The sequence below is a fragment of the Ischnura elegans genome, chromosome 3 (assembly GCF_921293095.1).
Source record: "Ischnura elegans chromosome 3, ioIscEleg1.1, whole genome shotgun sequence".
Lineage (NCBI taxonomy): Eukaryota > Metazoa > Arthropoda > Insecta > Odonata > Coenagrionidae > Ischnura > Ischnura elegans.
The window spans coordinates 79,098,817-79,115,053 of NC_060248.1; the positions used below are offsets into that span (position 1 = coordinate 79,098,817).

Below are 16,237 nucleotides of genomic sequence, written 5' to 3' on the forward strand. Positions count from 1 at the left end.
TTTCGATGCGTGCGTGAATATACATATCGAAAGAAATCACACGGTGTAGTCCGATTTCAAAGAATTAATAATTTACGTGAAACCTATTAATCATGCATGCGTGTTGCAAAATCCCCCGGTTACACGTAAGTACAATTCCTAGTTATATTTATTGCCAAGAACCCTACTTGATTTGATTTAGGAACGGAACCAAACGGACCGTTTGGACTTCCAACAAATTCAGCCGTAGGCCGTAGCCTACGTTATCAAAACAACAGATTCTATTTTATACGCTAGCACTTACATTATTTCCTATACGTTCTCGCGTACAGAGACTATAGTACAAGAACTTCCACTTTAAATTATATCATGAAAACAAGGAACAAAAGCGAAAATTTCACCATGAACAACGGAAAAAGACGCTACCTTTAGTTGCCAAGTAACGGTTTTACCAAGACGGTCATGTTGTTCCAAGCAGAGCCATATTTTTCCTCGAGATGTTACAGGCTGAGTTATAAGAAATATAAGGAGCATGCGGAAACACTATACTGCCGCCAGTGAACGCCAAGAAAAAATTATTTAGATGTCACATCAAACTTACTTGGAATACAGCTGCATCTTTGCACCCGCCAAACCACCATGCTGTCTCCGGTGTTCCGTTCCGGTTCCTCTGTTGGAACGGAGGAATGTGGAGAAACATGGGAGAACACCTTCCAGTATCGCGGAGTAGCGGTAGATTCAAAATTCGTTCGCCACCAAAAAATCTAGAATTTCAATATAAAGTAAAGGTACGGCAGTACTTACCTTCTATTGCCTATCCTTAAATTGGACAATTACAATGTCTAATCTGGGAATGAGGCCATCGATGCCGTGATAATTTTAGGAGAATTCTTACCATTAAAAATTAAAATGAATTTAAAGCGTTATGTTTCATTAAAATACTTTCCAATCAATCGCCTCTGAGCTTTTTTAATCCCTAGAGAGTAAATATTAATTAATCAATAAGTTGAAAGAGTTCATTTAACCTGTAGGAATGGAATGTCCCCGAGACGGCTACGCGACGTCCGCAGGACATTGGTACATAATATAAAATTTCAGTAAAAATAGATAAATTCCATTATTCCTGTTGTTAATTTTTGTAAAAGTTGCTAAATTTGTTTACCTTTAAGTAATTTTTATAATCATGAAAGAGTACGCGGGTCTATTGTTCATCCAACGCTTCTCAACCGTACAACATGCGGAAATTTTTAATTTTTTGAAAGTTGCTAAATTTGTTTAAAATTTAAAAATTGTTATAAATAATGTAGAGTCATAAGTTCGTTCAATTGTTGTTGTTTAACCCGTAAGGCATGTAGAAATTTTTAACGCTCGTAAATGTTACTTAAATTGTTGCTAACTTTGTTTAAACTTAATTAATTGTTATAAACAATGTAAAACTTAAAAATAGCGTACATTTGTTGTTCTTAAACTATAGAAGCGGTAAAAATGTCAAATTTTTTTTTCGTTAAATAGTTTATAATTTCCTCCCAGAGTCCACACTCCAACAAGAGGATTACATTTGGTTACCTAAAATAATCCTCAAAATATCTCTTCCTCCACGAAAAATTTCCTCTTCCTCGATCGGGAGGAACCCTGAGAGCACAAAGTTTGCAGAATACCACATGTAAACCAGATGTAGACGTCTATATGTGGTATACAGCAAACCTAATGGTTTGCCGTATACCAAATGTAGGAGACTACATTTGGTCTACATCAGGTCTACATTCGGTCTACATTAGGTGCAAATGTCTTCCTTTTTTGGTCTACTGGTAACTTATAATGGTATAATTTTGGTCTGCGGTAATACCAAATGTAGACGTCTATATATGGTCTACATCAGTGGCAAATGTCGCCCATTTATGATAATTTTGTTCTACGGTTACACCAAATGTAGGCGTAATTTTTTTTACAAATACATACATTTTATACTGCTAATCTTATAGCAATATGTGATTTTAAACTGAAACGAATTTATGGCAATTTTGATGATTATCTCCGAAGAATTATCAATTATATCTATTATTAACATAGGATGCAATGCCTAATTAGCCGTGCTGTTGAATTTGTTAACGACGCATTAGCGGAGAAGGTGATTGATATTGGTATCCCTCCGAAAATGCTAAAAATCCATCACGAATACTTAGGAGAACCTTAATTACAGACAAAAACACTGAACTCCTATGAAATAACAAATAATCGGTTGCTCTGCATTCTTTTCGTGTATGTAGCGGGGTTTGGAAAGCAATAATGCCAATTCAGGGAGCAAAAGAAAACGCTTTCTAAAATAATGAAAAATAACTTTTAGGCAGTTATCTATGAAAAGCAATATACAGTTAAAGAAACACAAGACATGCACTTATTGTAGAAAGAAACTTTTATTTCATGATAACATGACAAAGCTTCACCATTTCCTTGGTTTGACGAATACGAATTCACAGCTAGTGTATGCACATAATTCACATTTGAAATCGCGAATCGGTTCCGCTGCCAACACAAACACACACAAGCAACAACGTATTTCAATAATATAGGTAAATCCACAAGCGATATACTAGCACATACCATAAAAACATAGTGGGAAATAGGCAAATATAATCATAAAAAACTGGAAGTCACTACCATACTTATATTAATCACGTCCCAGATAGCATGCAAGCTTGCAGCAAACTTGTCATAGGCTTGTCCTTGGCTTGTCACGACAAGCCTTGTCGTGGCAAGTTTGCAGCAAACTTGCTGTGACAAACCTATTCTGGCATGAAAGCTATGTACAAGCTTGAATAAAGCTTACAAGTTATGTGAACACATACAAGCCGTAGACTTGTACATCACACCTGCAGAATACATGCCATATTGCACCCATAGCAGATTTGTCATATCATTCCTGCAGCAAACTTGCCATATCACACCTGCAGCAAACTTGCCATATCAAACCTGCAGCAAACTTGCCATATGGCGCTTGCAGCAAACTTGCCATATCAAACCTGCTACTACCCACACATAGCATGTTAGCTAACGTGAAGCTTGACTTTTCCTTGCCATCTCAAGGTTGAATTTTTCATGCCTCTTTCCAGCCTATTTGGCTTGGTTGTAAGATTTTAATAATATGTACTTAATGAGAATTATAGTAATATAACAATATAATGTTATTTGATATAATTATCTTCATACTCATAAAAAAACTCAAGTATAAAACTTTTCCCATTATATTACGAACTTATTTTAATATTTTGGATTAAAAATCGTATTTTGAACTCGCGCCAAAACGCCCGGCGGCAGTCTTATGTACCACGTGACCTAACGGTTGCCGTTATTTTGTGATTGTGAATTTAGCTGTGAAGGCTGTGAAGTAAAATCTTGTTTTACAAGCAAATTTACGTTGAAGTATGCTATGGAAGAAGAAAATCCGTGTTTCGTAGTGAATACTGGCAAAAGGGGATTGGAAGATTATTGAATTCTCGGAAGCAGTGGCTTTTAGCGGCACGAAGAGATTTAAGAAGTTGCCTCTGTCAGCATCTACTCATCTCTGCTGTGCTGATCATGTAAATGTGAGTAAATGGAACATTTTTTCTATTCGATACTATGTATGATTAATGAACCGCCAATTACTATCCAATAATTATTTAAGATTATTCATTATTTTATTCTCAGTGTAATTGCAATTTAGCATGATCTTTGCTTTTGCTGGCATAGTGAAAAGACTCCATTCAGACGGTTTAAGTTGAAATATCAGGGTTCTCGCAGTAGAATCCACTTTGTTAGCAGTTCTTCATGACGTTAAAGTATTAGTCTCAACCTCAGTAAACTCGTTTATGAAGGATTTTTCTTGAAAATGAATAACTATTGGGAATATGTCGAAGAATAATAGCAGTTAATTAGCTGTTCTAAACATAGCCATCAGTTGAACTCCCTCTAATCATTATAATTTAGGCATTGATTTATGCTTTAGTTCATTTTTTTTACAAATGCCCATGTATATATCGTACATTTCTGCCAGTACATTCTTAACAGGCATGTTGCACTCAAGGGCATAAGTAACACATTTCTAAGCTGTTTCTGTGCAATAAGATTGCAATTCTTAAAATTTTTGAGATGTAAAGTACATAATCAATTACTCGTGTTTGTTGACAGAAAAAATAGTGGTGTATTAAAATCTATGGTTAGCACCTGTTTGATAAGCATTTAGGCAGGATTTATGATGATTAAGTACCAAGTGTGCTAAGGTAGTATAATATAAGCAAATCAATTCCCAGCTAGCACACGGGAGACTGTCTCCCCCGAATCCTTAGAGACTCTCTACAGAAACCAAAGAGACCGCCTCCCGGAAGCGGTAAGCGTCTCCGGAGACAACAAGGAGACGGCCGGACGATACGATGACGAACCCATGACGAAATGTCCGCACTACTCAAGAGACGGTCTCCGATTTCCGATTCATGCGCCATCAAGCGATAACCACGCGAACTACGTCGGACACATCAACTGTGCGACGGTGGCGCCATCTGTTGTCATTTATCAGCACTACGAGCAGCGAGCTACAGCCGACCGCTACTTCACTATTCCAAATCAGGACATATTAACCGGCCACTTATAAATCCGTGGCGTATGCGAATTGACATTAAAGCATATTACTTACGAACATGGTGTTAATGGACTGCTACAGCGATGACAACACACAAACAGAAATCTCGGTGACAAACGTAGGAAATGTCAAAGAAAATCAGGCATTTTCAAATATTGGTTTATTTACAAAAAGTATTAGAACAAGCCACATTGAATGTCAGAGGAACTTCAAAGATGAACTCCTATTACATAGAAACAGCTTTTCACAAGGCCACTGGACATCAAGGGACTGAAGCAACACCTGAAAAGAAAAAGCAGAATACTCGCATTAAGAAAATGCTATGACTACACAAAAACAATAATAATGCTTTGGGAACTTTAACACGTATTCTCTCAGGTCAGCTAAAATACTATGCAATGCCCACTTAATAGAGCCAATACATAATGAAAATAACATACTTGATACACAAGAACAAGATGAGATTTTAAAGATAAAATGAACAAAAAAGGAAATCTGTAAAGAATCCTCCCTGAATTAAAAACTGCAGAATCGCAATAACAAAGCTATGCATTTTAGAAAATAGCATCTTCATCCTCACAGCAATATCCCAAGAATGTCACCATGCCATATGTTAAACCCATACTTAAGAATAAACAATACACGAGGGATTTCCATTGTTCCCTATCTTAAATGAAACAACAGAAAAACACCAGGCATCTCTGCCAAGGATTAAGTGCACAACCTTCTAATTCTACTGCAGAATATCATGCCTGCTTCACTACATTGTGGAGATTCATTATGGCTGTGAACCATGCTCACCATCAGAAGGTATTAACATGTTCCATCACAAGGTAATAAGAACAAATTGCCTGAAAATGAAGAAATTAAAAAAATTGTAATCACTCAAAATATTGACGAAGAATTTACTTGCAGAGAACTTGGCAAGTTTCACATAACCACCCAACAACATAAGTATGGGAACAACTGCCAAAGAATCCATCGATAATAGTTCCTCTATTATATTAATATGCCCAAAACGGTACGGCTACTGCATGAGGAATGCAGATATGTGGTCAAACGGGTGTGGAAATGAACCATTTATATGTCACCTACTAAAAAAATTAAGAAATTTCTATTACTCCATTAAACTGCATCAAATATAAAAATGACAATAAAAAAGGAATGAGAGAGTCCATCAAGTACATTAACCAAAACTAATTAAATATCAACCATATATGAGAGGATAATGAGTAAAATAAAACCAAAGATTACGGATAAAGCTGTGCCTCCTAAGATTCTTCACCCAAAATGGCATAATAGGCAGATTGTCGCTGCAGAATAATCCTTATTGTGAATGTCTCCCACCAGCAAAAGAAACCAAACAGGATACATCACTACGACACCGATAACTCTGCCTATTAATAAAGAAAAATATCTGTTACTACAGAATTAAGCTACACAATAACCAAGCAAGATAACGACAACTAAGAACCTACGGAGTTCTAAACCATCATCTCATGTAAACACACAAAAAACAGCAACATTAAAAAATAAGCAAGCTGTATCAATACCACTTTCCACTCCCTATGTTTAAGTCATCCAATTCTCGGCTACGATACCAGAGGAAAATCATCCTCACAGAGAATTTTGGCCACCAGAATCAGAAGAACGATTATCCAATCGTGAGGTCCTTGCTTCACCACCTATTAACCCCTTAACTGGGGAGCTCGACTATAGTCGCGCGTGCCGTCGCGTCGCAATGTTATGCGGAGAAGGCATGAATATTCATTCTTTATGCATCATTGCATGTTTTTTGCTTTGTCAGAGGTTCTATACCAATATATTTGAAGTATATTGCCATTTTTGTGCAATAGCTTTACTATAAATTTTTTTTCCAATAACGGCATCTCCGAAAATCGTTGGATTTGCTCCCCACCAGGTGAAAGATAAGGAAATTTCTGCCCCCAACCAAGGGGTAAATGAAGATGTAAAAAATTCGATTACTCCAAACATATAAACAATAAGGGTGGATAAAAAGAAATAAAAAGAACTCACCAAGACTAAAAACCACCACTATTAACAGGAACATCCACTGAGATGCCAATCAACCTGTTCCACTTTCCATAGATATTTATGATACCAAGTCAGAAGAGAATCACCCTGGAGTAATTGTTGCCCACCAGAATCAGAAGAACGATGATCCGATCGTCAGGTTGTTCCTTCACCACCTACTAATGAAGATGTAAAAAATTTTTCTTAGTCCATACATATAAACTGTAAGGGTGAATATTGGTAAATCACAAGAAGCACTCACCAAGACTAAAAACCACCACTATTAACAGGAACATCCACTGAGATGCCAATCAGCCAGTTCCACTTTCCATAGATATTTATGATACCAAGGCAGAAGAGAGTCACCCTGGAGTAATTGTTGCCCACCAGAATCAGAAGAACGATGATCCAATCGTCAGGTTGTTCCTTCATCACCTACTAATGAAGATGTAAAAAATTTCTCTTAGTCCATACATATAAACTGTAAGGGTGAATATTGGTAAATCACAAGCACTCACCAAGACTAAAAACCACCACTATTAACAGGATCATCCACTGAGATGCCAATCAGCCAGTTCCACTTTCCATAGATATTTATGATACCAAGGCAGAAGAGAGTCACCCTGGAATAATTGTTGCCCACCAGAATCAGAAGAACGATGATCCAATCGTGAAGTCCTTACTTCACCACCTATTAATGAAGGTGTAAAAAATTCGATTACTCCAAACATATAAACAATAAGGGTGGATATTGATAAATCACAAGAGGCACTCACCAACATTAAAAACCACCACTATTAACAGGAACATCCACTGAGATGCCAATCAGCCAGTTCCACTTCCCATAGATATTTATGATACCAAGGCAGAAGAGAGTCACCCTGGAGTAATTGTTGCCCACCAGAATCAGAAGAACGATGATCCAATCGTCAGGTTGTTACTTCACCACCTACTAATGAAGATGTAAAAAATTTCTCTTAGTCCACACATATAAACTGTAAGGGTGAATATTGGTAAATCACAAGAAGCACTCACCAAGATTAAAATCTACCACTATTAACAGGAACATCCACTGAGATGCCAATCAACCAGTTCCACTTTCCATATTTATTTATGATACCAAGTCAGAAGAGAAATTCCTTGCAATATTAAAAAATTATTAGTATTTCCCCAACTGCACTGATTTATCGGTACAATAATTTACAACCCAATCATAGTTAAATGCAACTCATTGCAGGATCACATGAGTACTGCGTCTTAACCGATTAATCTGATTTGCATATTTGATTGAATTGAACGACCTAAGTTTGGTCGCCATCTCCTTAGCATTATGAATGATCAAAGTATTTAATTTCTCGCGCACTTACAAGTAAATATTGGCGCTATGTCAAACTACAAAATCAACTGACTACGTTAACATCAACAATGAACTGATAGTAACGAAATTAACGTAAAGTATGTGAAAATCATTTCGCGCACCCTATTTGTGAATAAACAGTGATAAATGAGCTGCCCTTATGATTCAGCCCTGATGATGAGTGCCGAGACGGTACTTGAAACGTTGGCCGATATAAAAACATTAACCCGGAGGGAATCCCGAGAAAAGTTTACCCACAATGATAAATCAGCTTTTTATGAGGTAAATCAACAATCAACCCAGATAGCACAAGATTTGTAATACCACTGCAATACCACCACAATACGATCATATTACAAAATGGAACTCTTTGTATTCCATTTGTATTCCAATTGTATTACAGTGTCAAATGTCCTCTAATACAATTGTATTATATTCGTATTACAGGGAAAAATACGAAACTTTTACAAATTGTATTTCTCCTGTAATACCATTGTATTACAGAGAAAATAAAAAGCTATTACAAATTGTATTTCTCCTGTAATACCATTGTATTACAGAGAAAATAAAAAGCTATTACAAATTGTATTTCTCCTGTATTATCTTCGTATTACAGAGAAAATACGAAAGTTTTTACAAAAGCTGATCATGTTAATTTTACATTTTTAGAGAGGTGAAAAGGAAAATATACTCTAAAATAAATAGTATAACTTTATTTGATGAAAAAAGCTATATTTAATGAAATATTTCTCATTTCATAACAATGCTACACAAGGATTTCATTTATGTAATATAAAGAAATTTCAAAGGTAAAGAATATAACGAAACATTGACAAAAAATTTTGCAAATCATCCTCAGAACTATATTCTGTGATGTGAATCATCACTGGTATTATCCTGAACAGTAAGAAAATGCTTCATGAACATCTGAAAAACACAATGTGCTAAGTGCGACCAAGGTCTTTACCTTCAGTGCAATTCTTATAATCATACTCTGCAATATAGTAAATGAAATATCTATTATTCAATGACTCTACTGTATACGGGACAAATTTTGTCAATACATTCATTGATAATTTGTCTTCATTCAATAGCTGTGTCCAAAACGGAATTTTAAATTTCTGTACTCCTTTGAATTTTCAAAAAAATGTTTTAACTGAAAAAATACGATTTGATGATTTGAACTTATCTCAAAGAGTACTCCAAGTACTAGAACAAAGAGTATTCCAAGAGTACAATTGTCCGTTGACTAACACTGTTGAAGTTTGACATTAAATGATGAAAGAGCACCGATCATGTTTTATCAATAACAATCATTCTTCAAACTTTGCCAGACATCTCATAGAATGTGGTCATGATAGTAATTTTCCACCGAAAATTCTCCACAAGTCAAGTAACGGCCCCAGACTCGACGCCTTGGAGCAGCTAGAAATTCTTCGAGGCCAAAATTCCCCGTCTGTAATGTTAGTCAATGAACAATTGTACTCTTGGAAATTCCCCCATTCTCAATGTGTTTTCTCAACCTTAACCCCCTCCTCCAACCCCACCTACATACTCCATCTCCCCTCCCATTCCTACTGGCCCGTGACTTGACGCTGTAAACTATTCCCCCAACCTCTCCCCTAACCTTTCATCCCTCCCAACTACTATATATGTGGTAATAATTGCATTAAAAGTGACTGATGATGATACTATGTAATCGAAAACAGTTGCAGTAATTATGAAATTGTGGAACCTGCCATTGTCTTTGCTTCCTGTACAGTTAAAATGCTTCATGAATATCTGAGAAATACCTCATGTTCAGCTGGGTAATGCCTCATGAACAGCTTGTTTGTAACATTTACGTGGGCCATAATACAGTGTGTGAGCGGTTCACCCCAACACTTCGGTAACAGATTCTGAACACTTGCTGTCACACTTCTGGAATGGTTCATGAATAGCTTATTTTCACCAGGGTAATTAAGCATAAATTACAATTTCAACCACTAAGAGGAACTATTTCGCCTTTCCGCCTATTACTCTGGTAGAGCCAGTTGGAAATTTCTCTCACAAACTTGGTGTCTTCGTAGATCTCCCTTTTCCTTGCAGCACCTGTAAATATATTGAGATAACATTTTTTGAGCAGATATGAATGAAAGAAAACCTTAATTATCACTTAATACGCATTTGTTAAAATACCTGCCAACAGTGATATTAAATTTTTTAAGCCATTCAGGGCATGTTTCTTCTTTTCACTCTTCCCCTGCCATGTGTACTCCGCAGCCACACAGTTACTCATAATTTTTATTAAATTCTTTCGGAGGAACTGTCCAAGATCTTTTGCATGTATCTCTCCCATAATATTTTCCTGTAATATTTAAAACTGGTCAGTTAGGACCAACACAAATCACTTTTACAACATTATCTTTTATGAGTCATGCAATGAAGTAAATTACCAGATATTCCTTAAAGGCAGGGTCTCTGCCTAAGAGATCTTCAACTTCTATAAGCTCTTCCCTGCTTTTTACCGGCAAAGTGATGGGAGGGGTGTAGACTCTGCATTGCGGCTCATAATTGTTATGCACTTGCTTTTTCCTAAGCAAGTCCAAAATTAATTTGGTATCTTCCTTTATAACAGCCAAATCTTTTTTGATGTGAGCCACATCTTTTTCTAAAATGGAGAGCCTTTCGGAAAAATCTTTCTCTTGAACACCTGAAGAGAGGTAAATTTCACAATTATATTGTTCAGCTTTTTACAGTCACATAAACTGGATTTTCAACATAATATATAGTCGTTGCGCCAATGATAAAAAAGTCATTAAAAGTAATCAAATACTCACATTCTTCACCTGGCTCCACTAAAAGCATAGATTCACACTCTGAAATGTAGAGAAAAAATTGACATTAAAATACATATTGGAAAATTTTTTTTCTTGTTTCATGAAGCATGATTAAACAATGGCGCAGCAGGGGGGGGGTTTGGGAGTTTAAACCCCACCCAGAGCTCAGAGAAATGCCTAAGTTTAATCCATTTTACTTTATTTGATTGATATTACGAATAGAATAGTGTACGGATTAATAAAATATCCCTCAGAAAGCCGCAAAATTCACCATTTTGAACCATTTATCTAAAAATTCCGCAATTTATTAATCTCACACCTATCTCTTATCCTGGTGGGTATACCATACCCTCACACCTCAGTATTAGTTGCCACCTATCTCTTTTCCTGGTGGGTATTCCACACCTCCAAACACCCCAGTATTAGTTGCACCTAAACCCCCCCAGCCTTAATTCCTAGCTGCGCCCCTGTGATTAAATACTTATATTTTAAAGCCACTACTGTTACAATAACTATTACTGAAACTTCAAAATTGTCATTTGCTTTTATATGTGCAAATTATTAATAATGGAAATTTGAGCAGTCTTCCTATGGTGCTACTAGCGTTACATGGGGCAATCATTAAGTTACATACCATCTCCATCTTCTATTAGAGATACAGGGTTTTCTAAATAATCCACTATTGGAGCATTTTCTTCAGCTTTCTCCCTCATGGATGGAGGAGAAGGGATTCTCTTTCTAGGAGGCATAATGATCTCTTCCTCCGTACTTTCCTCCCCAGGTTGAGTCCTCTTGGCAGGAATTCTTATCCTTGCCTTTCTGATTTTGGCATCAAGTAGCACTTTCTGTGCTTTCTGGCATGACTTAAGTTTAATAGCCAGGGTTTCCAGCTCTAGCGCTTCTTGGAAATCATCTGAAAAGTCAACATATGCGCTACAATCAACTCAGGAACCTGTCACACATTACCACATCATGGTTTTATTACAAATCAATTTAACATTATATGGGAACATTCATAATAGTTATGAACAAAATATTAGTCAAGCTTTGGATATGTAGCAATCGAAATCACTCCAACGGTACTTAATGAAAACTTGCTGAATACTACTTACAAACTGAGGATGACATTTCTAACACCAACGTAAGTGACCATGAATCCTCTGGCTGTGTTTTCATTTTGATGGCATCCATGACATTCACACTTTTACTAGGAGGCCAAAGGACATATTTATTTCCATCAATCACTTTTACCCAGTTTTCAGGTACCACGTTAAAAATGCAGCCATCTGCCTCCAGCATCTCTGCCACCAACCACATCCTAAAACATGAGATAAGAAATTTTTCTGTTAGATAAAATTTGATGAATGGATTGATTGTTGAATTATAATATCTAATCATCTCACCACTTCCACGTCAATTATCATGGAGACTGTGCAGTAATTCTGCCACAAAGTAAACATCACTTCCCAGGCCCATTGGTACCCTCAATGCTTTTCCTTTTACTTTGGAGATAGGCCATTTTGCCGGATTCAAGAGCTTTCCTGCTTTATAAATTCCAACTTTTGTTGATGCACATGGGTTGAGGAAGAAGTTTTCGACAGTTTCAAATTTTTGTCCAAGGATCACTTGGCTCCCATTGCACGTTCCAATGAAACGGATGACAACAATATCACCAGAGTCCATTATGACACAGTCATTAGGTGGTTTGGCAGCAATTTTGAAGCCGTTGCATTTGATGTATGAGTATGCTGGTTCAGTGAAACCTAAAGGTATAGCATTCTTCACAGACTTTGAACATGCTGCACCTTCAATGTCTGACTTCCCAAGTAATTTCTTTGCCTGTTGAGTTGATGACTGTTCTGTCAGCCTGCGACATAACTGCTGCAGCGGTTTATCAGGTTTTCTCAGCACTTTTTTAATTGTTTGCAGTCTGTTTTCAAACTTAAAAGCACTAAAAACATCTAGCGGCCCAAGGGACTTAACATTAGAGGTGATGTGAATCAAGTTGTGCACGTTATGTGAAACACTTTCCTCCCCATAAAGTGCAGGAAAATTTTCAACGAAGTAGAGAAGTAGCTCTTCTGCATAATCGACATATTTAGAAATCAACTCTTTACTTATCAAAATTCTGACAGCGGTATGCAGACAAAGAAAATGCTGAAATACTGTACTGCAAACAGAGCCATTTAGAACAAATGGGCCAGTATAGAGAAGAAATTGTCTGAATTCTGTAGCCTTCCAACGTAAAAGCTCTTTTAAAGATCTGGGCTTCCGCACAAAGTCTGAAGAGACAAATGACACAATATGTTCTAGACGAAGGTTGATTAGGTTCAGGTTTTGAGAAGAGAGCCGCACAGAGTAGCTACCTTTGGTGAATGCCAGTAAAACTTTCCTCATTACACCTAAGCAGATCAAGTGCATATAATCAATTGGAAAAGCAGCCACAATGTCCAGGTTTGGAATTTTTAGAAGAGGAGTTGTGCCAACATGATGAATGTCATCTCTTTTTTCCCTAAAACTTTCATTGGTCCTCAGACTACAGTGGCTGTCTAAGAAAGACACTCTGTTTTTTATGTAATCTCCCTCAACAGTGCATTTAGGGCAACTACTGTATGCCGTGTGTGACTTTATTTGCAGCAGAAATGCACGTGCTGGAGCATCACAAACAAATGAGTGAACAGACACCTTAATATTCCTACTACCGACATTAATTCCCTCATCAAGAGTGAGACACAATTCATCAATGAAATTGCCCATGAAATCATCGCAACTTTCTGGTTTCTCTTTCCCATGATACACCCCTACAGGAAAAGGGATGATTTCCGGTAATTCCACGATGGCAATTAGTATAGGCCATAACTGACTTCCACTGCTCTTAGAAATAGGAAGACCATCTACATTTATTTGCAAACTGATGCTGTCTACAATCTTATAATTATTTTGAAGTATGTCCAACAGCAAACACCGCAAGCCTAGATGAGCATAGACCCCACACCCCATTTTCCTCACCTCTGTATGTCGTGGTGTTTTAAGCAATGTTCGACAGTCTGATGGCAACTCTTTTAGATAAGGACATGATTTCAATATTTTTAGGAGACTGTTTACTTTGCTTTGAGGAATATCACTGGCCCAAGTTGATAATTCATTCCTAAATGTGGAAAAATCAAAATCAATTGGCAACTGCTCATCCTCAGAATCTGAAAGTGGTTCTAAAATTTCTATGTCTTCATCCTGAACATCACTGATATCACTCTGAAGCCAAGAAGTATGTCCCACATTTTCATTTTCATTAAAGATGTGTTCTGGTGATAATCTAGGTTGCTCTGTGACACCTGAACAACAGGAACCATCAACTCCCTCTCTTTCCACCTCAAAATCATCATTCGAAACAATTTTTGCTTTCTGAAGCAACCTGCGCTTGTGTCTCTCTGAGACACTTTCTATATTTTTATACCTATATTTTGGCATTGTCAAACTGAAGATTGAACTTTTGGTTCTGCAATTGAAAAGGGAAATTATTATAATATGCCAAGTAAAATTAGGATTCAAGTTAATTTTACTTAATTATAGCTTAACCTATCACAAAATTCTTAAGCAACTCTATGTTAACCTATGCAGTCTTTCTTTTGATGGCAACAGAAATTTCATTTTCCACTTCCCACAAGCATAGCAATTACCACTTCAAACTATTATCTTGAACAATTTTCCAATACTTGCATTATTTTTTTACAATACCCTCCATGTTATTTAGGCGCTACACCGGAAAATGTAGGGGTGGATTTTATTGAGATATAGGTTCCTATAATTAGTTTAGGGTATTTGGTTTTCCTCAAAGAAATAAGTCCTAAGATGAAGTTATTCCATGCGGTAACAATATTACCTAAAATTTCGTTGCATTGCAATTATCTCAATATTGCAACAATTGTTGCAATATTGAGATAAATGTGGTATTTGGCGGAGGCGACTGACAGGTACGATCAAGGCCGGATCCAGGATTTCGTTCTGGGGTGGAGGACAAGGATACCCCGTAAAACAAAACGAATGCAATGATAACGGGACCGTATTAAAAATCGACTTTCCCATTTTTTAAAGGGTCTTGGGGGAACTTGCCCCGTGCGCAAGTTGTTCTTTTTTCAATTAATATAAACTAAGAATTGAATTCTTTGTCTTTTGAGGAGCGTTTACAATTTTTAAACGAAATTTTACGATAAATATTAACTTATATTTCGAGTTCTTTATAAACATCAACATGGAAATTGATGCTGCATTAAATGCGTTAATATTGACCTTAGAACTTCGTTTAAAATTTGACAAGGCTCAGAAAAAAATGAGGAATTCAATTCAAAGTCTGCAATTTACGTGCAAGAAACAATTATCCATGTGCCAAACACACATATTAAGCAACCCCCATGAGTTGACCTCGAACCGATGCCACTGGTAGGGTCGTAAACCCAGAGAGGAGGGAGCACATGTGCTCCCTCCTCTCCGGAAGCACATCTGCTCCAGTCCTCACTGGAAGGGGTTGAAAAAGGTTGGAGCTGAAAGCGTGTGATTGTCCGCGACACACTTTAACGAATGTCCTCCAAAAATGCTCCGTACCAATGGCGCAGCGAGGGCGATAAACAATTATTTAAGGCAATGGGCACTTCTTCAAGTCTTCGCAAGGTTGGGTGCCTCTCTAACTTTCACAAAAAAGTGGTATTCACCCGAAATTTTCTCTTGCCTCACTAATTACATTCATTAAAATTAAATTTTTGTTGACATCCTCGGTCTAGTAACTTGTTAGGTAATCGTTGACTCTTTAACATAGATATATCCGTAGGGATTAATAATGAATAAAACGAGACAGCAACACGTCACTATTACAATAATTGCATTATCAATTGATACCAATGTAAAACCTTTAGGCGCCTATTAATAGGCGCCCTTAAAGGTTATAGAGAACAACCACTTCCCAAGCTTAACTCATCAAACATTTGTATGCATGCATCGATTAAACCAAATATTGCCATAATCTTACCTGCAGCAAAAACCGTAGGTGCTGGAGCTGGCAAGGTATACCGCTGTCGCAGCCGTAGTTTCAAAATCAAAATCAAAACGGAGCCGGGGTCAAAATCGGGAGGATATTCCAAAAACCAAACGAAGCAGGGGTCAAAACCGGGAGAAAAGGAGTCCAATGCGGTGCAGGGGTCAAAGTAATCTACAAAACGAATCAGAAAATGTGCGCCAGAGCTCTCACGACCTTCTCACAACGAGGTATCAGCAGGGCTTTTCATTAATTGTTTACGCGATCGCCAAGACGACAGATCAATAATAATAATAAATCTGTATTTGCCCGGAGATCTGGTACATATACATATATTATATACAATTGAGTATTTTAACATTAAGATTCAATAAGATATTCATCAATCGAATATAATAGGGATTTCG

At 37.0% G+C, this 16,237-nt stretch overlaps 2 protein-coding genes and 1 long non-coding RNA gene across 7 annotated transcripts; all 3 read right to left on the minus strand.

Annotated features, from left to right (window-relative positions):
- Positions 1-4,736: 4,736 nt before the first annotated feature.
- LOC124156054 lies at positions 4,737-8,279 on the minus strand. 5 transcript variants are annotated; one of them, XR_006864262.1, is made up of 4 exons: positions 7,664-8,279; positions 7,405-7,577; positions 7,147-7,319; positions 4,737-5,991 (listed from the first exon to the last, which is right to left on the minus strand). It is a non-coding gene; the product is annotated as an uncharacterized LOC124156054 (long non-coding RNA). The 5 variants fall into 5 exon arrangements; XR_006864259.1 differs by having other exon boundaries at positions 7,405-7,580; XR_006864260.1 differs by lacking the exon at positions 7,664-8,279 and having other exon boundaries at positions 4,737-4,876; positions 5,319-5,991; positions 7,405-7,657.
- A 1,465-nt stretch (positions 8,280-9,744) lies between these two features.
- On the minus strand, positions 9,745-12,121 carry LOC124155207. The gene is made up of 6 exons (XM_046528924.1): positions 11,917-12,121; positions 11,439-11,717; positions 10,805-10,843; positions 10,421-10,677; positions 10,164-10,332; positions 9,745-10,076 (listed from the first exon to the last, which is right to left on the minus strand). The coding sequence occupies exons 1-6, from the start codon at positions 12,119-12,121 to the stop codon at positions 9,964-9,966; spliced, it is 1,062 nt and encodes a 353-aa protein (XP_046384880.1). The 3' UTR covers positions 9,745-9,963.
- LOC124156053 lies at positions 11,824-15,907 on the minus strand. Its single transcript, XM_046530355.1, has 3 exons — positions 15,825-15,907; positions 12,208-14,300; positions 11,824-12,122 (listed from the first exon to the last, which is right to left on the minus strand). The coding sequence occupies exon 2, from the start codon at positions 14,270-14,272 to the stop codon at positions 12,218-12,220; it is 2,055 nt and encodes a 684-aa protein (XP_046386311.1). The 5' UTR covers positions 14,273-14,300; positions 15,825-15,907; the 3' UTR covers positions 11,824-12,122; positions 12,208-12,217.
- Between the last annotated feature and the right edge of the window lie 330 nt (positions 15,908-16,237).